At 35.1% G+C, this 24,904-nt stretch overlaps 5 protein-coding genes across 11 annotated transcripts; 3 read left to right on the forward strand and 2 right to left on the reverse strand.

Annotated features, from left to right (window-relative positions):
- The first annotated feature begins 20 nt into the window (after positions 1 to 20).
- LOC9311251 (ribonuclease 1) lies at positions 21 to 1,408 on the forward strand. Its single transcript, XM_002875137.2, has 4 exons — positions 21 to 351; positions 448 to 603; positions 775 to 973; positions 1,054 to 1,408. The coding sequence occupies exons 1-4, from the start codon at positions 238 to 240 to the stop codon at positions 1,275 to 1,277; spliced, it is 693 nt and encodes a 230-aa protein (XP_002875183.1). The 5' UTR covers positions 21 to 237; the 3' UTR covers positions 1,278 to 1,408.
- A 2,455-nt stretch (positions 1,409 to 3,863) lies between these two features.
- LOC9311253 (transcription termination factor MTEF1, chloroplastic) lies at positions 3,864 to 5,591 on the reverse strand. Of its 2 annotated transcripts, none has more exons than XM_021024567.1 (2): positions 4,729 to 5,591; positions 3,864 to 4,221 (listed from the first exon to the last, which is right to left on the reverse strand). In XM_021024567.1, exons 1-2 carry the CDS (start codon positions 5,515 to 5,517, stop codon positions 4,174 to 4,176), a joined length of 837 nt encoding a protein of 278 aa, XP_020880226.1. In that variant the 5' UTR covers positions 5,518 to 5,591; the 3' UTR covers positions 3,864 to 4,173. The 2 variants fall into 2 exon arrangements, with proteins under 2 accessions (XP_020880226.1, XP_002876855.1); XM_002876809.2 differs by having other exon boundaries at positions 4,646 to 5,591.
- An 18-nt stretch (positions 5,592 to 5,609) lies between these two features.
- LOC9312924 (agamous-like MADS-box protein AGL30) lies at positions 5,610 to 8,723 on the forward strand. 6 transcript variants are annotated; one of them, XM_002875139.2, is made up of 12 exons: positions 5,610 to 5,888; positions 6,185 to 6,370; positions 6,463 to 6,522; positions 6,622 to 6,640; positions 6,731 to 6,795; positions 6,914 to 6,929; positions 7,015 to 7,076; positions 7,161 to 7,257; positions 7,340 to 7,414; positions 7,491 to 7,603; positions 7,687 to 8,107; positions 8,260 to 8,723. In XM_002875139.2, the coding sequence occupies exons 2-12, from the start codon at positions 6,186 to 6,188 to the stop codon at positions 8,275 to 8,277; spliced, it is 1,131 nt and encodes a 376-aa protein (XP_002875185.1). In that variant the 5' UTR covers positions 5,610 to 5,888; position 6,185; the 3' UTR covers positions 8,278 to 8,723. The 6 variants fall into 6 exon arrangements, with proteins under 6 accessions (XP_002875185.1, XP_020880221.1, XP_020880220.1 ...); XM_021024563.1 differs by having other exon boundaries at positions 5,709 to 5,888; positions 6,466 to 6,522; XM_021024566.1 differs by having other exon boundaries at positions 5,712 to 5,888; positions 6,345 to 6,370.
- Positions 8,724 to 9,278: 555 nt separating this feature from the next.
- On the forward strand, positions 9,279 to 12,927 carry LOC9311254 (mediator of RNA polymerase II transcription subunit 8). Its single transcript, XM_021024560.1, has 13 exons — positions 9,279 to 9,450; positions 9,670 to 9,871; positions 9,959 to 10,083; positions 10,172 to 10,296; positions 10,388 to 10,571; positions 10,650 to 10,733; positions 10,854 to 10,909; positions 11,008 to 11,271; positions 11,358 to 11,414; positions 11,714 to 11,920; positions 12,025 to 12,075; positions 12,169 to 12,232; positions 12,316 to 12,927. Exons 2-13 carry the CDS (start codon positions 9,696 to 9,698, stop codon positions 12,465 to 12,467), a joined length of 1,545 nt encoding a protein of 514 aa, XP_020880219.1. The 5' UTR covers positions 9,279 to 9,450; positions 9,670 to 9,695; the 3' UTR covers positions 12,468 to 12,927.
- Positions 12,928 to 14,303: 1,376 nt separating this feature from the next.
- LOC9311255 (expansin-A15) lies at positions 14,304 to 16,204 on the reverse strand. The gene is made up of 4 exons (XM_002876810.2): positions 16,079 to 16,204; positions 15,851 to 15,984; positions 15,442 to 15,754; positions 14,304 to 15,131 (listed from the first exon to the last, which is right to left on the reverse strand). The coding sequence occupies exons 1-4, from the start codon at positions 16,084 to 16,086 to the stop codon at positions 14,825 to 14,827; spliced, it is 762 nt and encodes a 253-aa protein (XP_002876856.1). The 5' UTR covers positions 16,087 to 16,204; the 3' UTR covers positions 14,304 to 14,824.
- Positions 16,205 to 24,904: the final 8,700 nt, after the last annotated feature.

The following is a 24,904-nucleotide window of genomic DNA, read 5'->3' on the forward strand; positions in this document are numbered from 1 at the left end:
ATATACATACACTTCACATAAAAAAGGTATATACCATAAATCTCCCAGATTCTCTTGATGTATCTCAGTATCTGTCCATTTCATTATTACACAAACTAAGAAACTAAAATCTCTCTGTTCACACTCCTCTGATTTTTTCCTTTATATACATTCACCCATTAACCATCTCAATCTTATAACTTCAAAATCACAATCATCTCTTACAAAAAAAAATAAAAGTTGTTTCATTTTGAAAAGATGAAGATTCTTCTAGCATCATTGTGTGTGATCAGTCTTCTCGTAATCTTGCCTTCTGTCTTCTCTGCTTCTTCTTCCTCTGAAGATTTCGATTTCTTCTACTTCGTCCAACAAGTAACTAAACCATTACTAATCATCATCATCTAAGAATGTTTATAATGATTTTCTTAACTTTTTTTTCTGATATTGTTTTGTGTTTTATTTTAAAAGTGGCCAGGATCATATTGTGACACACAGAAGAAGTGTTGTTATCCAACTACAGGCAAACCAGCTGCTGATTTTGGAATTCATGGTCTTTGGCCTAATTACAAAGATGGCACTTATCCATCTAACTGTGACGAGACTAAACCATTCGATAGATCAACGGTAATAAGATCAAACATTTCTGTTTTCAGGTCAAAAGTATGGTATAAGATCAACATTGGTGTTTAGATTATAGATCAATTTGGCTCAAAGTTTTGTTATGAATGGTTTAAAGATTCCAAAAAATGGAAAATTTTGAGACATAACCGGTTGGTTTGATTTGGTTTGGTACAGATATCAGATCTTTTAACATCAATGAAGAAGAGCTGGCCAACATTGGCTTGCCCGAGCGGTTCAGGTGAAGCGTTTTGGGAACATGAATGGGAGAAGCATGGTACTTGCTCCGAATCGGTTATCGATCAACATGAGTATTTCCAAACCGCTCTTAAGCTTAAACAGAAAACCAATCTCCTTGGAGCTCTAACCAAAGCCGGTACGTTTTAGTTTCAGTTATCTTTTTATTTTCCCGGTTTGTATCTCATTGGTCTAATTATTATTGGTTTATATGTGTAGGGATTAATCCGGATGGAAAATCATACTCTTTGGAGAGCATAAGAGATTCGATAAAAGAGTCAATTGGTTTCACTCCTTGGGTTGAGTGTAACAGAGATGGTTCTGGTAACAGCCAATTGTACCAAGTCTATCTTTGTGTTGACCGGTCTGGTTCCGGTTTAATTCAATGTCCGGTTTTCCCTCATGGAAAATGTGGAGCCGAGATCGAATTCCCTTCTTTTTAATTTCTAATTTCACAGTCTCTTGAACGGAAACCGATCTTTTGTTCATGGAGATTGGTTTGGTCAAAGAGAGAGTATGTAATAAAATTTTATGGGTTGCTATTGGATAATGATATAGTTCAATTTCAAGAATATTGTATTTTTTTATATATAGTATATGCTTTTAATAGTTTCACGGTCACAACAAACTGTCTCTTTTTATATATAAACTAGATAAATATTGAGAAATTTACCAAAAAAATATTACACAAAATCTGCATCCAATCTATTAAAACAGACTGATTATACAAAGTTAATGAATCTTAAAAACAAAATTAGAATATTTGCATCACTTCTCCAAGAAGGATTGGTATGACTTATTGAATTTGTTTAGGATCAATTAGCCCAATAACCATTTTAGATAAAAATATAAAGAATATAACACCATAATTCAAATAAATAATAATCTACAATAAAGGTGGGCACAATGACATTTTTGGTGTTGCTAGAGGAAGAGAAGCGACAATTATCAACATCCATCGTCGGGGAGAAAAAGAAAGTGTCAATTTTTTTTTTTACTTTTGAGAGCTTGAGTGGATAAAAAACAATGGAAGGGTAAAATGGTAACCGCGTTTTATGGTGTGGGAGAAGTGCGGTATTATAGTGCGGTACGGTTCAACTACGGGACGTGCGGGAGAAATATATTTGCGGGATAAAACACGTTCCCTAAGAATTTCCTAAGAGAAATACGAAAAGGATTATCAATCTAAGAAATTCCTAAAAGAAATAGGAAAAATATTATCAATCAATTCATATAAATAGGAACTCTTGGACTGTTACGATAACAAACTCTAAATCTTTTTTTCTTTGTTCTTCATTGATGTCTCTAATATCAAGATTCTGCGGTACTCTTGATGAATGGTGTAATGGCTATGGAAGATTCGTGAACCAGCTATGAGGAGGTTCACTTCAATTCCTGGCTATTGTCACCGTGGTCTCCGGAATATACTTGTTTTCTTCAAGCAAAATTACCAGCGAAGGTGATGATACTATCTACGTCATCTACGTCATTGGTTTACTTTACCTCGTCAAAATTATTTGGTACATCCGGTACAGAAGAAGCGCAGACCCAATTCCTCCGGTGCCGGTCAAATTCCCCAATCTATGCTGCTTCATTCTATCGGTCAATTATGTGGCGTGATTGGCGTTCTTCTTCACATACGACGAACCAATAAAATCATTGCGAAACGAATACATACCATGGATATGTGTATCGGCGTATGTACACATATTGGTGGTTCTTGCGATATTTCGCTTGAAAGATGATTATGAATTTTCTGATGGCTTCTTAGTCGTAGCGTACTCTCTTTTGTTCCCGATGTATGCTACCAATTGTATGTATGATTTACTTTGTACAAATTTTTCACTTAATGAAGGTTTCACAAAAACATTTGTTGAAGGGTTATTGTATTTTTGTTTGCGAAATCATTCATCTAACTCATGTAGTCAAACTGTAACAAGTAAAAAAAGATAAAATATGTACATATATAATAGTATAATATGAAATATACAAAGTTTATGCTTTGACAATTTTCTTAATACAAATCAAAGCCAAAACATCAGGTTTAATGAAAATGCTTTTGAAAAAATTAAGCAAAAGAGAATTTATGATGTTATATATTTTAGTTTTTATTAAATCAGAATTTTCTAATAAAGATAGTAATTATAGTTTGTATTCAAAAGTCCACAAATATTTTTTAAAGACCCTATACGAAGTATTTATAGTTTTTATAATATAACCATTTTTAAAAGAAAATTAACAATTTTTTAGCTATAAAAAACTCTCAAATTTTGATTGAAATCAGACAATCTCATACGTACGCCAATATGAGGCGTACATCCAGGAAGTTGTCCATCCAGGAAGTTGTACATTGTATTGACAAGTTGTTGTTAGGCCACAACGGGGCTTTAAGACATACGGCTGATGCGTTAAGAGTTATAGTGGAACGTAGGACTGTTCTAGAGGGAAATAGACCTTTGACATACAATATCACCATAACTTGTTTCATAGATGATGACTCCATCAAAAGACATTACCTTATTGAATGGCGTATTTATTGGCGGCGTGATTATGGTGATGTGGAGTTTGAAGCACACCTCATCTCTTTCCTAGAGACTTCTCCGGTTTCCGTGACGGTCCGTTCATACAATAGCTTTGGAGATATCCGAGGAACTGAGATTTACATTCCCACTCTTTTGGAACTGTCCCAAATTCCCAACATGAGTCATGCTATGTTGTGCAGACGACTTTTCTTTTGTGTTCCAAGACAGTGGAGGCCTAGAACATGGTGAAGATGATACGTGTTTATCAGTCGAGATCTAGGCCTGATAATCAATTTTATTGTGATGGATCCCGGATTTTATCATTAATGACAATGCTTTTGTGTTTGATTTGCTTCTTGTCTAAATCAATTACTGTTGAAAACAATAATGAGTATAGACTCTGTTTAGCCGTGTTAAAAAAAAAAAATCTCAAATTTTGAGGCCCGAATCCATAGGTTGAATGACAAAGCAACGATCACAATTGCTTTGGAGTTAAAACAGAAAATATGGCATTAAGCGGAAATTAGATTCTTATTCATTCATAAAAAAATTATGAAGTTTGTTTGATCTCTCTCACAATCTCTGTGTTGTTGTATATTTCGATTCATCTTCTGTGAAGAATCCTTCTCTTACTGAGATTCTTACATGGTGATTTTGAGGATTCTTTGTTTTATGAACATTTGGATCTCTCTGAAACTTGTATTGGATTTTATCCGCATAAAAGGTATAAGAGCAAAGACGATTCTCGGAAATCGAACATGGAAACTAGAGCTCAAGCAAGAAATGAGAAGGACGTGGTAGAGAGGATTCGCTGGGATCACGTGTTGACAAGCTGAAGATACAATCGCGGAACACCACACACTATCTGTAAAATTATGAAGCAAGAAACACACAACCTATTCGAATCAATGAATACTCTCAAGACTTGTGAATTACAAAGTATAAAGAAAGAAGATAACAGAACCAATGAGAAAAGATTAGAAGCTAACAGAACCAATGAGAAAATATTCAAATCAATGGACCTAATTTGAATGGATAAACGCAAAACATTTCTGATTCAATTGTGAGTAGTCGGTGCAAATCATCAATTTTGCATCAACCTGATGTAATCTTCAAAGCAACTTTCTTTCTTCATCAACTAACACCTTATATGATCTAACAAAACCTAATCTTGAAACAAAAACTATATACAAGCTCATGTCTTAGCATGTCCCAAAGTACAAAACTTTTGCAATTGTCATCTCTCAAACCTCAAGTAAAAAAGAACAAAGAACATCAAAAAAGCTTACATCGTTGTTGTTTATCATCATCTTCTTTCAGCAGACCTAAGACGGAGTTCTAAAAGCCAATTGTTAAACTGACCATCACTAACCTTCAACATCTCAGACAAAGGCATCAAAATCCCATGTTCCTTAAGCAACCTATGCCTTGGCTTTATCTTCCTCTCCAAGCTAAACGAAAAATACTGAGGGAAACGTTTCAGCTCCTTCACATCACCACGCATCTCCTCCATAAAAAACTCAACTTTAGGAACTAAATTGTTATCCACACTATAAGTCAACAACGCCGGAGATCTCACCACCATCTTCGCTACTTCTTCTCTATTAAACCCTAACCCTTCTTCAAGGTACTCAATTTTGGGGATTAGGGTTCGTTCCACATTTGATACGAGCAGAACCGTGTTCCGTGACGTAATCGTGTCGCGACCCACGAATCCTAGGGTTTTGAGAAACGTTAATGCAGGACGAAGCTGATAATCTACAGATGAAATTAGCAATCGAGGACAACGAGAGATCGATTTGGGAATATCTTGCTCTGAAATTGAAATCTCATCGGATAAGAAGCGAAGAACTGGTAAGATTTCAGATTCAGGATCTGAAGTTAACAAATCTGGAAACATATCGAGGATACGACCAACGGCGGGTCTTGAGAGTCCGGTGGAAGAGAGAAGAGTCTCGACGGAGACAACGGAGGAGATTGGAGCTGAACGGAGAGATGGGTTTACTCGGAGAGCTTTGTGAGGATCAACGTTAAGGTCTTGAAGGTAAATAAGCTTCTCTCGAAATAGAATCCCAGTATCTGAAGTTTCTCCGGCGAAACATCTAACTCTCACGGCGGAGAAACACGGCGGCGGAAAAAGAGAGCACCTTGCAATCATCATCGTCGGAGAGAAAAATAAAGTTTCAATCTTTTTAAGTGTGGATGGATAAAACAATGAAAGAAGGGTAAAATGGTAATTTTGGTGTAACGGTCAGATGACGATGAAAACGACGTAGTTTTGAAGGATAATGGTTTCTGCTTCTTCTTCTTCTTCCAATGGGGATCCCTATTCTCAAGCGGCTTTATCATAAGACCGGTTTTTGCGCAGAGTCTCGTGTTAACCGCAATCATCTTCTCTGTCTCCATCTCTACCTCTGGTTTTTGATTCTTCGTTTCGACGTTTCTTTCTTTCTTTCTTTCTTTCTCAAGAGGTCCTTTTTAAGATCTCGCTCATGGTTAGTATCAGCTTGGCGTTTGAATTTGCCTCTTTAGGTAAGTTTCCTTTTCTTCTTCCTCTTTCCTTTTTCATCTTCTTCTTCTTTACCCAACAATAGATTAAACGATTAAGGGTTTTCACAATCTCTCTGTTTTCGTCAGAAAAAAGATTGAATTTTTATTGAAACCCAAAGTGATGGAATTGAAATCATGATCTGGGGGTATCATAGATTGCAGATTCTGGAAACGTTTATGTTAAAGTTTTGATTTTTGTGTTGGATTGAAGAGAAAGCAAAAAAAAAAAAAAAGGATTTTTGATTTTGGTTTGATATTAGTTGGGAAATTAATAACAGGATGGGAAGGGTAAAATTGAAGATAAAGAAGTTAGAGAACACAACTGGACGCCAATCTACATTTGCTAAAAGGAAAAATGGGATCTTGAAAAAGGCTAATGAGCTATCAATTCTTTGTGACATTGATATTGTTCTTCTTATGTTTTCTCCTACTGGCAAGGCTGCAATATGTTGCGGTACACGAAGGTAATCTAATGCGTGTTGCTTCTTTTGTTGTCAACCTTGGATTGTGTTTTCTGAATGTTTATGATTGTTGATTGCTTGTGATTTTTCTTTAGTAGCATGGAAGAGGTGATTGCTAAGTTTTCTCAAGTATCACCGCAGGAAAGAACGAAAAGGTTTGGTGTTTTTCGGATTCTTATTGATATGTTTTTGTTTGTTCCTGCATTGTTTGGTCTTGTTTTTTACTCATTGGTTGCATTGTTTTTTGAAAACAGGAAGTTCGAGAGTCTTGAAGTAAGTTTTTTTCACACAATCAAATGAAGTCTTGTTTAATGTCCATCCTTGAGAATCCCTGATTCAATTGTTTCTCTTTCGAAAGCTCAGAACTTGAAGAAAACTTTCCAAAAGTTGGATCACGATGTAAATATACGCGAATTTATAGCCTCAAGGTATGTAGGAAGTAGGGAAACAGTTTTAACAAAATCTTTTGCAAGAAACTTTATAATCTCTATATGAATATTAACTTCTTGTCTTCTCTCTTGTTTGCTTTTGGTTCTTTGGTTTCAGTAATTCAACAATAGAGGTATTCACTTTAAGACTCTCTTTCCATTTCTCACGTCTACGACATTTGTCAAAGCCTATTTTTTTACAAAACCGCATTTTTTCAGGACTTGAGTAATCAAGCAAGGATTCTGCAAGCTCGGATTTCTGAGATACATGGAAGATTAAGGTAAAGATCTTGTTGAGGATGGTGATTCTTTGTTCTCTTAATGTCTGTGCTCTGTTTCATACTTGTTTGTATCATGTTCTGCAGTTATTGGACGGAACCCGATAAGATTAACAACGTTGAACACTTGGGACAGCTCGAAATTTCGATTAGGCAATCCCTTGACCAATTGCGTGCACATAAGGTATATTTTGTTTATAGCTTTTCCATTTCACTTCATCTGAGAAACAAAAAAAAAAAAGCTCTCAAAACTTTTTTGTTGGTAGGAACATTTTGGGCAGCAGCAACACGCAATGCAAATAGAAAACGCAAACTTTGTTAAAGATTGGTCAACATGCTCGGTAATTTACTCGAATGATTCTTCTTTAGTTCTCATTTGAAACAAAATAAATCGTAAACAGGCTGTGCAACTTTCAGATGCAAGATGGGATTCAGATTCCTTTAGAACAACAGCTTCAATCTATGTCATGGATTCTTAATAGCAACACCACCAACATTGTCACCGAGGAACACAATTCAATCCCGCAGAGGTCAGTGAAAACTCTCACCGAGAGAACTTTTTTGCTTTTAATTTTGAATCATATCTTAAAACAAATCTGTCTATACTTAAAAGGGAAGTCGAGTGCTCAGCGAGTTCTTCATTTGGGAGCTATCCAGGCTACTATGGAACAGGGAAATCTCCTGAAATTACAATTTCGGGTCAAGAAACAAGCTTTCTTGATGAACTAAACACCGGACAGCTGAAACCGCAAACAAGCTCGCAACAGCAGTTCATTAATAATAATATCACAGCATACAATCCCAATCTGCAGAATGATCTGAATCATCACCAAACGTTGCCTCCTCCTATTCCGCCTCCTCAGGTGTATATTCCAATGGCTCAGAGAGAGTACCATATGAATGGATTCTTTGAAGGACCACCACCTGGACTTTCTGCTTACAACAACAACACCAACCAAACCAGGTTTGGTGGTTCTAGCAGCAACTCCTTGCCTTGCTCAATCTCAATGTTCGACGAATACTTGTTTTCCCAGGTAAACATCTTCAAAATCAAGACTTTTTCATCTAGTGATTTGACATCAGTTTTTCCGTCTTACAGATGCATCAAAATCTAAACTTTCTCAGAGATTCAAAATGGGTTTTTGTTTCTTTGAAGTGATTTGACATTTATTCTTCTTTCTTACAGATGCAGCAACCGAACTGAGAGAGATTTGATGAATGATGATAAAACATCTCACTGAAGAAACTCACCAATATTTTTTTTCAGAAACAGCAAGAAAACAAAAACTTTGCAGATTTCTGAATTGGTTCCAAGAAGAAGAACAAAAACCAGTGGTAATTCTGGTAGATTGCAACCAAACCACACACAATACATGTTCCATTTTTTTCTATATCTTCAATAGATGTTTTGTGTTTACTTAATTCTTTTCTATACATAATTTCTCAATCGGATGAGATTTTTGAGGTTTTCCATTTTTTCTCCGGCGATAAAAGGTTAGTGTCTTTGGAGGCTGTCAAAGTAACGCCATGACAGCTAAAAGATGAGAATCTCTCTCTCCTTCCCTTCCTACAAACTCTAGCTGTATCTATTCTTTTTCATTCATTCATTCAATGTAAAACAAACAAAACAATGTTTATTAAATTTTTGTCTTTCTTTTGTCGTCAAAGTACAATGTTTATTAAGTGATTATACAAAAGTTTACAAGTGATGTAGAATAAGCTAAGGAAGCTCATGTTTATGAGGTAAGGAGACTTACATTAGATGATTCTTCTAGGAAAATTCTTCTCTTGTTGGTAATATGCATTGGAGGAGGCCGTAAAACGATTTTGAATCACCAAGAACTATCAACAAAGTCAACAGTATCTTTCACATTTGTTAATATCTTCTTAAAACGTTATAGTGACTTTGATAAGTAATATATAAAGCTTGACATAACCTGATTTTTTACATTGTAAGCACCATTCCTTGAATACATGAAAGCGGGGCAGACTAATTTGGGTGCACGGCCGTTTTTTATTTACCATTCATACATTTTGGTTCATATGTGAATAGAAATTTACCACGGATTAACAAATTGTTAATTTGAAAGAAAAAAGATTGGTACGTAGTGGATTATTGTCCGTTTTAAAAACAGAACGGTTCAGTCCGCAAACGGATTAATCCGCTCTGTTTATTTGTTACCTCGTAAGTTTTCAAAAGAGAAACATATATATTATGGATTTGGTTTGTTCTACTTGTATTTCCCGGTTCTATTTCTCTCACACTCTCTCTCGTCTTCTCCAATAACTAACTCCTCCAAATCAAGCCTTGTTCAAAATTTTGAGCTTAAGACCAATCTTGCTTTCGCATACCTCGTGTGGTTTCGTTTTCTAATTCGTAAGTTTCTCTTTTGTGTGTTTTCTAATCGACAACACTTCGTATCAATTTCAAATCAAAGAGATTGTAGAAACTTGATCTATAGCTTAATTGATTTCAGATTCGAAAATCGAAAATTAGTTGTTTTTATAAATTGATGTTTAAAGGAATCGAAAACCTAATTTAATGGTTCAATCGCTGTGATGTTATTAACCCTAATTACGTTAATTTTGGAATTAGGGTTTGTTTAGGAGCTCTCTGTATCAATGGAGACACAGCCGCAGCAACCACCTCCTCCGGTGGCTGAGAAGCTGAATCCGAAGTTGGAGAAGGAACTGAATCTAGAGTCATTGAAGACACGAGCCGTTAGCTTGGTCAAAGCCGTTTCTCGAATCCTTGAAGATTTCGACGCTTATGGTCGAACCAACACTACTCCTAAATGGTTCATCATCGAATCCAGATATTGATCTTTTAGGGTTTGTTTCTTGTTTATGAATTTTTGTAACAGGATTGATTTTTTTTTTTACAGGCAGGATATTCTAGGGCAATATTCGATGGTAAATCTCGAGCTTTTTAACATTGTGGAAGAAGTAAAGAAAGTTTCCAATGCGTTTGTCGTGCTTCCGAAGAACGTCAATGCTATGAATGCTGGAAGTATGGTCTTTTTTTGTTGTGGTTTTTAGTTATTGAATTGTGGGTGTGATGAACTGGTTTCGCTTAGCATTTATCAGTGAATCTGCAGTTTTACCGGTTATGTTGTCTTCCAAATTACTTCCGGAGATGGAAACTGATGACAATGCCAAGAGAGAGCAGTTGCTTCAAGGTGTTCAGAGTTTACCAATACCAATGCAAATTGAAAGGCTAAAGGTGTGTTGTGTGCATTTTTGTTGTGATTTATCATCCGTTTTTAGGCTTATACTGATTTTGAGAGAGTACTGTTGTGGTTTTTTTTTTACAGGCGAGGATGGATATGATTGCAGCAGCTTGTGAAAATGCAGAGAAAGTATTAGCGGATACTCGTAAGGCTTACGGATTTGGCACTCGTCAAGGCCCGTCTATGCTTCCAACTATGGATAAAGGTCAAGCTGCAAAGATTCAGGAGCAGGAGAGCATGCTTCGAGCAGCTGTAAATGATGGCGCTGGTAAGAGGTTTCAGTTTCCCTTTAACGCTTATCAAATCAGCAAATTCCATCTCATTATTTTTATAATTGTGTTTTAAGGAACAAAACTGCCTCCAGACCAGAGACAGATAACCACTGCACTTCCACCACATCTGGCAGATGTGCTAATTATCAACGATGCAGGTAGCGATTTCATTGATCTGTCTGGTAGAAATAAACACAATGCTTGATTCTTGTTTATTTTCTTACTATTACCAATGGCATTCTTACGCTGTTGATGGGTCCAAAATTCTCTTTCATTAGGTAAGATTGCATTACCTGGCCAATTGAACAACATCAACAATCAAGGAATGATGCAGGTTAAGTTACGCAACTACATCATTCTCTCTAGTTTTAATGATTATCACTTCTGTTAGAATTATTGACTTTGGAGGTTCATGTCTTTGTGTGTTTTTAGGTTTCTGGAACTCAGTTTATGGGAAGATCAGCTGCATCTCCATCTGGTCCTAATTTTGATAACACAACATCTCCCTTACCATATTCCAATTCTCCTCGCGCTACGGGTATGGTTAATGCGCCTTCGCCTCAGCAACAAATCCAGCAACAGCTTCAACAGCAGCAGCAAAGGTCAAAATTAATGCAGTTGCCTCAACATCAGCAGCAACTACTTGCACAACAACAACAACAGCTCAGGCAATCTTCTATGCAGGGATTGGGTCAGGTAGGGTTTAACATTTGCAGACGTAGCAATTGACAGTTTTTCCTGCTATACTGCTTTATCGGGAAACATGCGTATTCTTTGTGTAGAGTCAGATACCAGCACTTCATGATATGCATGGGCAAGCTCAGCAGAAGTTTCAGACGGTAAGAGAGATGGAACTACGACATAGTTAGGGAATAGATGCTGTGAAGCGAAAAGGATCATACCAAACCTATGTCAATTATTTGAATCATTAAGCAGTATAGTTAGATGACTAAAGTATGTATGCAAGTTAACATATGTCAAGTGAATGATATACTCTTGAAAAATGATCCTAGATATTCTTGGCACAAGCTTTTATATAAAGTGGCTGTGACAGTTCCTAGTTTCCAATGGTAGAATCAAATGAAACAAGTTTTTGTCTTGTTTAGTTTTTCAAGTTGAGTTCTATCTTATTTTTCAGTTACATGGGCAACATCAGATGCCATATTCCCAGCCAATGGCCGCGCACCAACAATTCCAAGCTAGACAGCTCTCAGGTGGACATATTCAGCATAGCATGTCTCAAGGACAGCTCAATCCAGCGATGAACCGTCACTTAAACCAGTTTTCAGGTGGAGCCAATAGTGCATTGTTTACTTCTGCACAAGGCTCCCCAAGTAGCCAGATGGTCAGTCACCTCTCTTTAGCCCTTCCGAATTGCTTATTCGAAACAATTACTAATTAAACTTTCTGGTTACTGGATTTGGTGTTGACTTTTTCTTTGAATTCTAGATACCAAACATGTCATCTATGCAATCTCAGACACTTGTTCCTAGGATGCAGGTTAGCTCAAATGCTCCTGTGTCCCATTGTTTCCCAAATCCGAATGACAAGCTTTGTCTTAATCTGATCACTTTGGATTTTTCTTGTTCTCAGCAATTTGGAGTTTCGGGTACCAATCCCCAAAGAAGCCATTCTTCTCAAATGTTGGGTGACCAGAGTAAGTAAACAAATCTTCTAAAAGATGGCTTGCTTACATTTAAAACCGATTGGCCAACCATTTCTTTTGTCCTGTCTTTGCAGTGTTTAACAGCAGCGGAATGATGCAAACTCAGCAACCGCAACAACAGCAGCAGCAGCAACAACAACAAGGAGGCTATGGAAATATGCAGACGAATCTACAGCCTAATAACATGATGCAGAATGCTCAACAAAGGCACCAAAATCCTCAATAATCAATCCCTTTTAAATAATTTGGGCTTGTAATAAACCGATGCCTATATTTGGTAGTACCGAAACGGGCCTGGCCCATTCTTCAACATTGATACACTCACCAATTTTCTTTAGTTTTGGTACTTCACTAATTTGTCGCTTGTGTGCGGTCTAAAACGAGAAACAGAGACCGGACGGTGGAGGATCGGTTTCTTTCTGTCACGTCTGTTGAGAAATCGACACGTGGCAATGACGTGGACATCTCGACGCCGTTGAATGGGGTTACAAAGACAAAACGTAGACGCGTTTCTGTTGTACACGGGACTCGAGACAGCGACGTGTCTATGATGAAGCTTACCTGTTTTCTGAAACATTTTAAACAGAGAGAGAGCTCCAAAACTGCGACTCGAAAGCTATTTAATTTTCTGACAAGTTGTTTTGTTTCTTGTCAACTAAATTTTATATACAACTAATAATATTTCATTTTATGTATTTATTAGCTCAAAGACTCGTTTAGTTAACCCCAACCAAACTTTTAAAATTTAGTTACCACTTCTTTTTTTTTAAGATGAAAAACTTTTTCGCTTTGTTTACTATCATCTGAAATCTCTACAAAAATCTTCCATCCATTCAAAGCATAATTTCTTTAAAAATATTTTAAATGAAATAAGTGCTTTGCTATATATATACCAATTTTGCACCGAAATTAATGAAACTGAACCAAATTATATTCAGTTTCTATCTCAAGTTCGTAGGTAACTAAATCGGAAACCCAATTCGAACCCCGAAATAGTAAAAGTTAGCAATATAATGATAGCCAATTCTGATTACTTAAACCTCAACAAACGATCACTTACAAAACTAGTGTAATTACCACTAGCTAAGAATGAGATTGGCCAAAAACTATAAATGCTTAACATTAAAAGAAAACAAAGAAAGTCTCCGGGAAGATTCTGACAAATGGCTTCAAAAATAAGAAAAGAATCTGACAAATGGGGGGACTTGCAAATTCTCTTGTCTCTCTCTCTCTATAATACTTTTGTCATGAAGTAAATGCAACACCAAGCTTCAGAAAATGAAACGGACAGATAGATAAAGGAGACAAAGCAGAAGTTGTGAAATGTCTCTTTATTCTTTAAGCTTCAAATGTTATAATCGAATATGGAATACAGCTTTGCATTTTCCTCCTTCACCGTCTTTTCATCTATAACATGACACATTTATTATCATAGTACTAAATTCCGAACCAAATAAACCACATCAGCCTAAATAATTCTTAGTTTGCAAATTTACATCCTCCATAAGCCATCAAGGCAAGGTTAATTACAGTCATGATATTCAGTTGAAAATATATGAAGAAAAGGCACTCTTGATATCATTATGGCAATTATTTTTCCATCAAAACCATTATATACCATAAGATTATTATTTTTGTTGAATTATATACCAAAAGTTAGTAGATCATTTTGTTAGGCTTTTAGTTTTTGATTATTAACAACCAAAAAAGTTGATCATAAAAGTATAAACAAGTAGGTCACTTTTTTTGTTTATTCCTAACTACCAAAATTAACAACAGTCAACAGTTCCATTATTTATTGATCTTTCCCTAGAATGTTCAATAATCACATGGGCATTGATTCTTATTTTTACTTTTGGAATGCTATTTATTTTAGAGTTTCAAATTCAAATTTTAGTATTCAGTAATACTTGCTTTATAATGTTCAAATACATGGTCATTGCCGCATTGGTGTTATATTGCATCTCCTTTTGGAATGATATTTTATTTACACCTTCCGTTTTCAATATTCACCGAAGTTTCAAAGTCAAAATTATTTACGTTCTTCAAAAAGAAAGGCATAAGCTTAAAATCACACAAAACACATAAATTTCATAGTAAGGTAACAAAACACTTATCAAAGCCCAGGTAAAGCTGATCTTAAACAACTTTAACCCTTACATGACAACTTGATAACATAAACCAAAACGACCCAAAAAGTAAAACACATGGCGGGTGGTGAATTTCCTCCTCTGCCCCTACCCACTTCTGCTTTTTTAAACCACAAGACAGAAGCTAGAAAAAAGATAAAACAAAATAAAAAGTGATAAAACAAAGGAACCCATTGGTGAAACATAGAGGTCCCTTAGACACACCACTCTACTACTCAATACCCACTTACTAAAACCCTAATCCTTAAAATGACCAAAAGAGCCCTTTTAAAATAAGCTCCTTTCTCCATTTTACCCCTCAGAGTCAAAGAAGAAGTTTTAAGGCTCTCCACTTAAAACCCTAAAAAGCCTTAAACCCTCTCTCTTTCTCTCCTCTTTCCTGAACCACTACTACACAAACCCTAAACTGCATAAAACTGAACTTAACACAATTTCAACGGAATTGACGGCCGGTGAAGGTTTGTCCAAAAGACCAACTAGCCGGAGCAATGTTGTTAGAGACGACGGTACGACCATCACTAGCAGTAACCTTAAAGGACAATGCTTGACCATTTAAAAGATTGTTGCTTTGCCAGTTTTGACCCCAGTTTCTTGACATTTGTTGCCACCTTGTTCTTGAACCTTTAACCGCTACAGAGTGAACATCTCCAGCACCACCAACATTGGTCACCAAAACCAGGTTGAAGTAAGAGTGGCCATTAATTGTGAACCTTATGCCTCCCCTTCTCATGCACGGAACCCTACACATAAAGCAAACAAAAAAAACATCAGTTAAATAACAGAGCCATTTGAGAAAAGTTAAATAACGAAACCAGAGATATAACTAGATTTATGAAGACCCATTTAGAGATTATTGATACCCAGATTCGAAACTGAATAAAGATTGAAACTTTCAACAAGAAACAGAGCAATTATGAAGATCCATAAAACTCTTAATTCTTTAAGAAACAGAGCTATTATGAAGACCTATAGCAAGAAATTTGATACATAATCAAGAAACTGCAAAAAGATTAAGACTTTGTAATTGTAACGGTAAAGATCTATGTTTACCTTCGGTAAGAAACAGGGACAACACCAGCTTTGTACTGAGCAATGCGTTGGAAAATCGGCTGAGAGAGATCAAAATGGTGAAGCGGAGGGTTACACCAACCACCAGCGTTATTGGGAAGAGCGTTATTAGGAGGGCAGAAATTGGTGGCTGTGACTATGATAGCACCAGGTAAACACCACGCGCCGTCGCTCTGACACTTGATCTCGAAACACGCGCCGCAGCTAAGACCGTTGTTGAACAGTGCGGTGCTCAACGCCGCCGTGTTGGTTCCGTATCCTTGACTATAGAGGTTCCCGTAGCCACAAGCCCCACCTAGAGACAACAACAACAACAACGACAACAAAAGTGTGAATTTCCTAGATTTAGTTTTCATTGAGACATTTTAGAGAACATATTGAAAGCTCTTACCCATTGTTCCTGAAGCATCACTTCCACCATAGAAGGTAGCATGAGCATTGACCCATCCAGCGTCATAACCATGAACAGAGCACACCATTACAGCAAATCCCACCAGAACAAATCCCAAAAGACTCATCTTTCCCCTGCAATTGAACAAATTTTCAAACAAAAATTAGAACTTTATACATTATAAGCAAGATAGAAATAAAAAGTTTTTGAAAGGAAGATGTTTATTACATGAACATTCTGTTTGAGAAAGTGCAGAGCTTTAATGAAGGAGAGTGAGAGAAAATGGAATGTGAAGGAGAAAGATAGCTGCTCTGCTTTGATGGGAGTGAAGAAGAAGGTTGATGGTTGAAGTGGAATTTATAGAATGTTTTGACCCCTTCATTTACTTTTTTAACTGTTTTCCCTAGGTTTTATTTATTTCTTACATTTTTATTTTTATCTTCCTTTTACTTTTAAAAAAAACACAAATCTCTGCAAAAAAATGTTTTATTTTAGGGTTTCGACGGTGAATTTATTATTTTGCAGCAAAACATACGACACAAGCCGAGCGCATGTACTTTGAAACATGGTTTAAGAAAAAGAAATAAAAAAATTGGTTATTTTGATAGTTATTGGAGTAAATAAACCCAAACATCATTGAATGTTTTGTTACATTTGTTGGCTTGTTCACCTGTTCTACACGTTTGACATTAATTTTCACATTTATTTTTATGCTTCGTTTTTAAACCGATTTACTGTTTCACATATAGAGAGGTAAACTTTGATTTTTCAACAAAAGTTTAAATTTTCAAATTTTAGGTTCTTATCAATGCTTAAATTTGACAAAAAGTTCGATTCCTCCACCAAAGCAAGCAGAAAAAAAAAGGTCGGGTTCTTTTCTTTCGTGTGATGATTTTCTATATATGAGGTATTTTAAAAAGAAATTTAAAATAAAGATTTAAAAATATAGCTGCAAAGTTTTGAAATAATCACGAGCATCCCTAAACAAAATTTGGTAGTGCTAGAGGGAGAGAGAAAGCACATGGGAGGGTCGCAGGCGGTTTTGATGGTTAGGAACTTTGGAAGCGTGTGACTTTTCTTCTGCAACCTTTTTTGCCTTTAGTATCCAAATGGGCCATCTTTTGTTCTTTTTTTTTTTCTTCTCTTTTAACACCATTTATTCAATATTTATAATATTATTAGTGGGTGAATACAAATAATTAATTAAGGTTCTTTATGTTAAACACTGGTCAATAAATACATATAGTTTTCCACTTATTAAGGGAGAAATGTGTAGAATTTTCTTAAGAATAGTACTCAAAATTTTACCATTTTATACTAATTTGTTATAGCTAAAATTAGTATTTATCGACATCTAATCCATCATGCATAAATACAATATGTGATGAGACATTCAGACATAGTATGTGCATTTCTTAATGCATAACGTAAGATATCTATCATTAGGCCAACTTAACCACCATGCATGTTTTGGTGGTGTGTAATAGAAAGACTAGATGTGTAAATTCTATTTTTGCAAATAAAAAGTAGACAAAGAGGACAACTTACTCGTTCATAATCATAGTGAATTAGTGATTGAACTTTGTTGAAATGAATCCTTTAAATATCTCATCAATCGCCCCATTCAATTTCTGAACATGTATAAGAGACATTTACCTTTTTTTTTTTTTTTTTTTTTATAAACTCTATCGGCTATCTGGTCGGCTCCGGTAGGAACGCACTGAGGTGCTACATAGTGGACTGGTCCACCGTGTTAACGGTTAGGCCCTTACGGGCTACCACTCTGCCTATCCCGAGTTTGGAATGCCTTCCGACTAAGTGCCAGAGGGTAGTCAGGTCGTCTGCATTTCTGGCTACCAGGTAAACCAATTGGGATAAGGCCCAACTGACAGACTTCCCAAACAAATCTGTTTTTGTTTCCAGGGAGAATTGAACTCAGGTTTGGTAGTTTCACCCTTACCCTCTAATGAAGTACATTTTTTTTCATATAGTGAAATACATTAGAGTAACACATACACGAATAATATAAGAATCACCATACACCATTTCATGTAATTGCCTTGCGACTAATTTTTTCAGCTATTTTTAATTTGAATGTTGGAAGTTTCATAAGAGACAACACACCAGTGTTTCAAGTGACATCAACCAACAACCGTATTTGATGTTAATTTACTTCTTAATAATAATCACTTCCGATCGAGATGTGTTTAAAAACAAGCTTAGAAAGGTCAAAATTCAAATTTCTACGCGAACATGTATGATGTACACATAAATATATAATCATGAATAATTTTCTTTTTATTGAAGGCATATATCGAATCGAGTAACTATTATTAAACATATTCTCTCCCTTTCATAATATAAGTCGTTTTAGATGAAAGCACACCGATTAAAAGGATTTACTTTTAAAAAGTTTAACCAATAATAAAAGTGACTGCATAATATAAATAATTATAAAATATTAAAGTAATACTCCATTCGTTTCAAAATATAAGGCGTTTTGGAGAAACCTTTTTGTTTCACAATATAAGTCGTTTTCAAGTTTCTATGTAAATTATATATTATTTTAATATTTTATGATTATTTTTATTATGCAGTCTCTTTTATGATTGGCTGAACTTTTAAAAAGTAAATATTATTAATCGGCGTGCTTATAGCTAAAACGTCTTATATTTTGAAACGAAAGGAGTATAATTTATATCGAAACTCGAAAACGACTTATATTGTGAAACAAAAAGTTTTTTCCAAAACGCTTTATATTATGAATCGGAGGAAGTATTATCAAAATATATGAAGATTCGAAAAACCAGTCTTTAATTCTAACCAGCAAGGTTGGGTTTATAAATTTCAGAATAATTGACCACATTGCATAAGGGCTTCTCCAACGTGACGTCATCCCACTATATTTGGTGCAAAGTATTCTCCAACGAGACGCCATGAACGACGGGATAATTTTTTTTTGGTGTTTTATGAATTGGTGTAACACTGTTCATAAAACACCAAAAAAAAATTATTATTTTATTTGTATTTTGATTTATATACTTTAATGAAATTATTATTTATCAACTAAAAATCAAATATACCATCAATTTTTGTATGTTTTTATTTTTAAAAATATGTACTTTAAAGTATAATTAATATGAATAATAATTTATACATAATTTTTAAGGAAATACTAAATTAATTAAAACTGAAAATACATATTAAAGTTCAATTAAATACTGACAACATAAAATTACAAAATTAAACTATTAGTATTTATCAAACTATTAAAAATAGTGAAAATCTAAAATTTAATAATTTAATAATACTAAATTTATTTTTGGTGTGAGATTTGGTGTTAATGGTTGTAGATGAAAAAAAAAGTAGTATACCAAAAGACTAAATTTTAACACCAAATTTAGTGTTTTGGTGTATTGTTGTTGGAGTTGCTCTAAAGCATGCAAAATGTATTTTAAAGGAGTAAAATTAATCATATCTTTTTCAAGGCTGCGTCACGGTTAACGAGTACCTACTATGATTTGCTGTCTGGAGCCTAGTCATTAACACCGTGATTTTTGGAGAAAATCGTTTTTTCTTTAAAACCCTAATCAGAATCAGAATCAGATTCACTAGTTCCAATGTGGTCAAAACATTTTTACTACGAAAAAGATATTTTTCTTCATCTTCTTATCAATTAAATTAATAAAATCGTAAAAAAAATTTGGCTTCCTCAAAAGTTGTGAAAGTTCGTTTGCTCTTATGACTTCCATGCAGTATTTTGCAGAGTCTTCAATTCTCAAATTTGTTTTCTTTCTTAAAAAAAAATTGTTACTATTTAAAATAATATACAACCTGTTGTAAAAGTCAAGGAAAGCTGCAACATCAAATACACATGCGTAAACGATCATAAAATAATATTTTGTGTGGAGCCCACCGTCACTATGCAGCATAGTAACTTATTTTTTCTACCTCTATATAAACGATCGAAATCGTTCGATGTAATTCACACCTTCACAACTCGCATTACTTCAATTATAAGAGAAGTAATAATCTCTCTCCCTCTCATCTCTTTATTATTCAGTATCCCGATCTTTCTGCGGGTATAATTTTCTCTTCATTAAATATTTATATATCCACCATAAAATCAAATACTCTTTTATAACACGTTATCAGCACGATCACTCTATGATCGCTGAAAAAAATACGGTATTATACCGGGCGGTATGTCGCCTCGTTAAAAGAAAAAATATGAGAAAAAAAAAAAAGAGAAAAGAAAATTATATAAATAAATAAAAGAAACTATATATGTATATATATGTTACTTCATGCACCATAATTAATTATTTTCTGTTAATGGTTGGCTGAGCCACCTGAAATTTTATTCACTGCTTTAAATATTTATTTCTGCTACCGGTCGGCTGAGCCGCCTTAATTTTATGTACTGCTTTAGATATTTATTTCTGTTGCCGGTCGGCTGAGCCGCCTTAATTTTAAGCACTGCTTTAAATATTTATTTCTGCTACCGGTCGGCTGAGCCGCCACATATATATTTACTGTTTCTATGTGGATAATTTGTCACCATAATATCACTGTGAATTATTTGTTTATATTATGGTTTATTCACCTGTATAAATATTTTTATCTGAATCGATAATTTTATCTGATTGATCTCTAATTTTTCAGATTAATTTTTTTTGTTTAAATCTTTTTCCGCCAACGGTCTCAAAGAAAAATTTCAAAATTTTTTCAAAAAATTCAACTTTTTCCAACGGCTAGGAATAGTATTTTTCAATCTATAAATTCATTCATTTTCTCATTCATTTCATCAAAACAAAAATTTTTCATCTCTCTAAAAACTCTCTCCGAAAAAAGAAGAAGAATTTTGAAGTTTTGAAGTTTTGAAGAATGTTTCGATTATTTTTAATATTTGTTTTTGGAATCATTATTATGTGTATCTATAATCTTTGCGTTGTAGATTTTACTCCGCAAGAATTTCGTTTGACCATTAGTTTACTTGTTTGTACGCTTTTTCTTTTTGTAATCGCTTGCATTATTAATGTAAACGGTTCATTTTAAATATATTTTAAAATAAATTAAATAAAGATTTCTAATAATATTCTATGTTTTTATTTTTAGAAAACAAATCGCAAACATTGAAAAGCTTAAGATCCAAGCTCTTCAAATCACTGGAGCAAATTACATAGCATGGACCACTGATGTGGAACTTCATTTAGATTCGCAGAATCTATTGGAGACGATAAAAGAGAAAAATGAATCACCTGCCAATGAAAAGGCAAAGGCGATAATTTTTCTAAGAAAGCATCTAGATGAAAATCTGATGCATGATTATGCAAATGTAAAAGACCCCGTGGAGTTGTGGAATGCTTTAAAAAATAGGTTTGACAACCAGAAAGCAATAACTCTCCCACATGCCCTTGACGAATGGGCAAATTTGAGGTTCCTAGATTTTAACAAGGTAGCACAGTATAATTCTACCATGTTAAGAATCGTGGCTCAGTTGGAATACTGTGGTAAGAAAGTGAGCGAAGACGAAATGCTCAATAAAACCTACCTTACATTCCATAAGGAGCACTATGTTCTTGCAGAACAATACAGGAACTGCAAGTACAAAATATTTTCCGAGCTGATTGTGGCACTTATGATAGCAGAGAAGAATAATGAACTTCTCATCAAAAACCACAATGCTCGGCCTGCAGGAACCAAAGCATTCCCTGAAGTGAATGCAACAGATGTAAACAATCCGGAGAAAAAGGATGTAAACTATCCTGAGAAAGGGAATCAATCATATCGGGGTCGTGGTGGTCGTTTTAATCGTGGGCGTGGAAGAAATTACAACTCACGTGGAAGGAGGTCGTTCAAATGGGTTCGTCCTCAAAATGATTCAAAAGGGAAGGAACACCAAGAAAATTCCACCCAGAAGAGTGAGAATGTGTGTTATAGATGTGGATCTAAGGGTCATTGGGCCCGTACGTGTCGAACTCCTCCACATCTTTGTAAGGTATACATGAATTCCACGAAAGGAAAAGGGAAAGAAGTCAATTTAGCAGAAAACTTCGAAGATACATCGTATCTCGATTCTCCCTCCTTTGCAAATGATTTGGATTAGACCGCTTTTGCGGTTAACTAAAGAGCTTGTATTGAGATTGCTGAAATAGTCTCTAGTTATGCCATATATATAATATTATGCTTTTGTTATTTTGAAAAATAATGTTGTTTTAACAACAATTTAATGTATAATTATTGTGTGTTTTCCTTTTATGAATAAAATTTACTTTCCTTTTATTGATGTTTATCTTAATCACAAAAATGGATGAAACAATCTCCAAGGAAATGGCTCAAGAAATTTGTATACCAGATAGTGGGACAACACACACTATTCTAAAGGACAAAAGATATTTCTCTAACTTAAAACCGACAAACATTATTGTCAATACAATATCAGGTCCTGTAGACGTGATTGAAGGAACTGGTATGGCTAACTTTATGTTGCCTAATGGAACCAAGTTTTCCATAAAAAATGCCTTGTATTCTCCAAAATCTAAAAGGAATTTGTTGAGTTACAAAGACATATACCTTCAAGGATATGATACTCAGTCTGCAACTGAGAATGAAAAGAAGTATATGTACATAACTTCTGATAAATCGGGAAAAAGGCTTATATTGGAAAATTTTCCAAAACTTCCTTCAGGATTGCATTATACTCATATAAGTGCAATCGAATCGCATCTAGTGATTAAAAGAAATCCAGAAGATTTCACATTATGGCATGATCGCCTCAGTCATCCAGGCACCTCGATGATGCGAAAAATCATAGAGAGCTCACATGGACACCCATTGAAAATCCAGGAGATATATCATGGGAATAAAAAGACATGTGCCGCATGTTCTCTTGGAAAACTTATCATAAGGCCATCGCCAACCAAAATTGATAAAGAATCACCAAAATTCCTTGAACGAATTCAAGGAGATATTTATGGACCAATACATCCACCATGTGGACCATTCCACTATTTCATGGTATTAATTGACGCATCCAGCAGATGGTCACATGTTTGTCTATTATCATCTCGAAATATTGCATTTGCGAGATTTCTAACTCAAATAATCAAATTGAGAGCTCAGTTTTCTGATTACCATATTAAAAGAGTTAGACTAGACAACGCTGGTGAATTCACATCCCAAGCTTTTAATGATTATTGTATGGTAACGGGAATTGAAGTAGAACATCCTGTAGCTCATGTTCATACACAAAATGGTTTGGCTGAATCTTTAATTAAACGCTTGCAATTAATTGCAAGACCATTGATCATGAGATCAAAACTCCCAACCTCTGTATGGGAACACGCTATTTTGCATGCTGAAGCACTTATCTGAATGAGACCAAGTGCATATCATAAATATTCCCCATTACAACTAGTATTTGGTCGTGAACCAAATATTTCTCATCTAAAGATTTTCGGTTGTGCGGTATATGTGCCTGTAGCACCGCCACAACGTACAAAGATGGGACCCCAACGAAGGTTAGGGATATATGTGGGTTATGATTCTCCATCCATTATAAGGTATTTAGAACCTCGAACTGGTGACCTCTTTACGGCACGCTTTGCTGACTGTCATTTTGATGAAAAAGAGTTCCCAGTTCTAGGGGGAGAAAACAAACAAGTAGGAAAGAATATAAAGTGGAGCGTACCATCTTTGTTACATCTTGATCCTCCTACGAAACAGTCGGAACTGGAAGTTCGACGAATTATGCATTTACAAAGTATAGCAAATCAATTACCTGATGCTTTTGCAGATACTAAAACGATAATCAAATCACATATTCCAGCTGCAAATGTTCCTGCTCGGATCGAAATTCCACAAGAACATGGAAAAGCAGACGATACACGTGAGTCTAGAACACGCCTGAAGCGTGGTAGACCAGTTGGTTCTAAGGATAAAAATCCTAGAAAGCGAAAGGAAGCTGAAAAGCTCGATACTCCCAAAATAGCTGAAAATATTTTGGAGGAGACAAATCATGAGAATAATGATGATGTAGAAAATCGTGAACCTGAAGGAAATCATGAGATTTCTATCAACTATATCCATAATGGAAAGATCTGGGATCGAAATAAAATGGATGAAGTCGATGACGTTTTCTCATACCTCGTAGCAAAAGAAATTGATGAGGAAAACGAGGATCCAAAACCAAAGTCGGTATATGAATGTCAAAAGAGACATGACTGGATAAAATGGAAAGATGCAATACAAGTCGAACTTGATTCGCTCAATAAGCAAAATGTATTCGGATCTATTATACTCACACCTGAAGATGTGAGACCGGTTGGATACAAGTGGGTTTTCGTTAGAAAACGAAATGAGGAAAATGAAATTACGAGATACAAGGCTCGTCTTGTAGCTCAAGGATTTTTTCAAAGACCCGGGATTGATTATGAGGAAACATATTCTCCCGTTATGGATGCAATAACGTTTAGATTCTTGATGAGTCTAGCGGCTGATGAAAATTTAGAAATGCGTCTCATGGATGTTGTTACAGCATATTTGTATGGATCATTAGATACAGATATCTATATGAGAGTTCCCGACGGGTTTAATATGCCAGAAGCATTGAAATCTAAACCCAAAGAGTTATGTGCAATAAAGTTGCAAAGATCATTATATGGGTTAAAGCAATCTGGGTGAATGTGGTATAATCGTCTCAGTGAACATTTAACGAAAGAAGGATACGTGAACGATCCTATATGCCCATGTGTTTTCATCAAGAAAACAAAATCCGGATTTGTGATAATCGCGGTATATGTTGATGATCTAAATATAATTGGGACTCAAGATGAAATACAGAAAGCAACAAACTATTTAAAAGGGGAATTCGAGATGAAAGATCTCGGACAAACAAAGTTTTGTCTTGGCCTACAAATTGAACATTTCCAAAAGGGTATATTTGTGCACCAATCCACGTATACTAAAAGAGTGCTAAAACGATTCAACATGGATAAGGCAACTCCTCTTAGTACTCCTATGGTCGTTAGATCACTTAACGTTGAGAGTGAT

The sequence above is a fragment of the Arabidopsis lyrata genome (assembly GCF_000004255.2).
Source record: "Arabidopsis lyrata subsp. lyrata unplaced genomic scaffold ARALYscaffold_5, whole genome shotgun sequence".
Classification (NCBI taxonomy): domain Eukaryota; kingdom Viridiplantae; phylum Streptophyta; class Magnoliopsida; order Brassicales; family Brassicaceae; genus Arabidopsis; species Arabidopsis lyrata.

What these genes read in the sequence shown, in the direction of transcription:
- LOC9311251 (XM_002875137.2), top strand. Translation starts at nt 238, where the DNA reads ATGAAGATTCTTCTAGCATCATTGTGTGTGATCAGTCTTCTCGTAATC. An exon ending in AACCATTCGATAGATCAACG is followed by an intron (nt 604 to 774) that starts GTAATAAGATCA and finishes GGTTTGGTACAG; the next exon opens with ATATCAGATCTTTTAACATC. An exon ending in TGGAGCTCTAACCAAAGCCG is followed by an intron (nt 974 to 1,053) that starts GTACGTTTTAGT and finishes TTATATGTGTAG; the next exon opens with GGATTAATCCGGATGGAAAA.
- LOC9311253 (XM_002876809.2), bottom strand. Translation starts at nt 5,517, where the DNA reads ATGATGATTGCAAGGTGCTCTCTTTTTCCGCCGCCGTGTTTCTCCGCC.
- LOC9312924 (XM_021024562.1), top strand. Translation starts at nt 6,186, where the DNA reads ATGGGAAGGGTAAAATTGAAGATAAAGAAGTTAGAGAACACAACTGGA. An exon ending in ACCAATTGCGTGCACATAAG is followed by an intron (nt 7,258 to 7,339) that starts GTATATTTTGTT and finishes TTTTGTTGGTAG; the next exon opens with GAACATTTTGGGCAGCAGCA. An exon ending in AAGATTGGTCAACATGCTCG is followed by an intron (nt 7,415 to 7,490) that starts GTAATTTACTCG and finishes TGCAACTTTCAG; the next exon opens with ATGCAAGATGGGATTCAGAT.
- LOC9311254 (XM_021024560.1), top strand. Translation starts at nt 9,696, where the DNA reads ATGGAGACACAGCCGCAGCAACCACCTCCTCCGGTGGCTGAGAAGCTG. An exon ending in AGCTGTAAATGATGGCGCTG is followed by an intron (nt 10,572 to 10,649) that starts GTAAGAGGTTTC and finishes TTGTGTTTTAAG; the next exon opens with GAACAAAACTGCCTCCAGAC. An exon ending in CACTTGTTCCTAGGATGCAG is followed by an intron (nt 12,076 to 12,168) that starts GTTAGCTCAAAT and finishes TCTTGTTCTCAG; the next exon opens with CAATTTGGAGTTTCGGGTAC.
- LOC9311255 (XM_002876810.2), bottom strand. An exon ending in TGATGCTTCAGGAACAATGG is followed by an intron (nt 15,755 to 15,850) that starts GTAAGAGCTTTC and finishes TGTTGTCTCTAG; the next exon opens with GTGGGGCTTGTGGCTACGGG. An exon ending in GTCCCTGTTTCTTACCGAAG is followed by an intron (nt 15,132 to 15,441) that starts GTAAACATAGAT and finishes CTTTATGTGTAG; the next exon opens with GGTTCCGTGCATGAGAAGGG.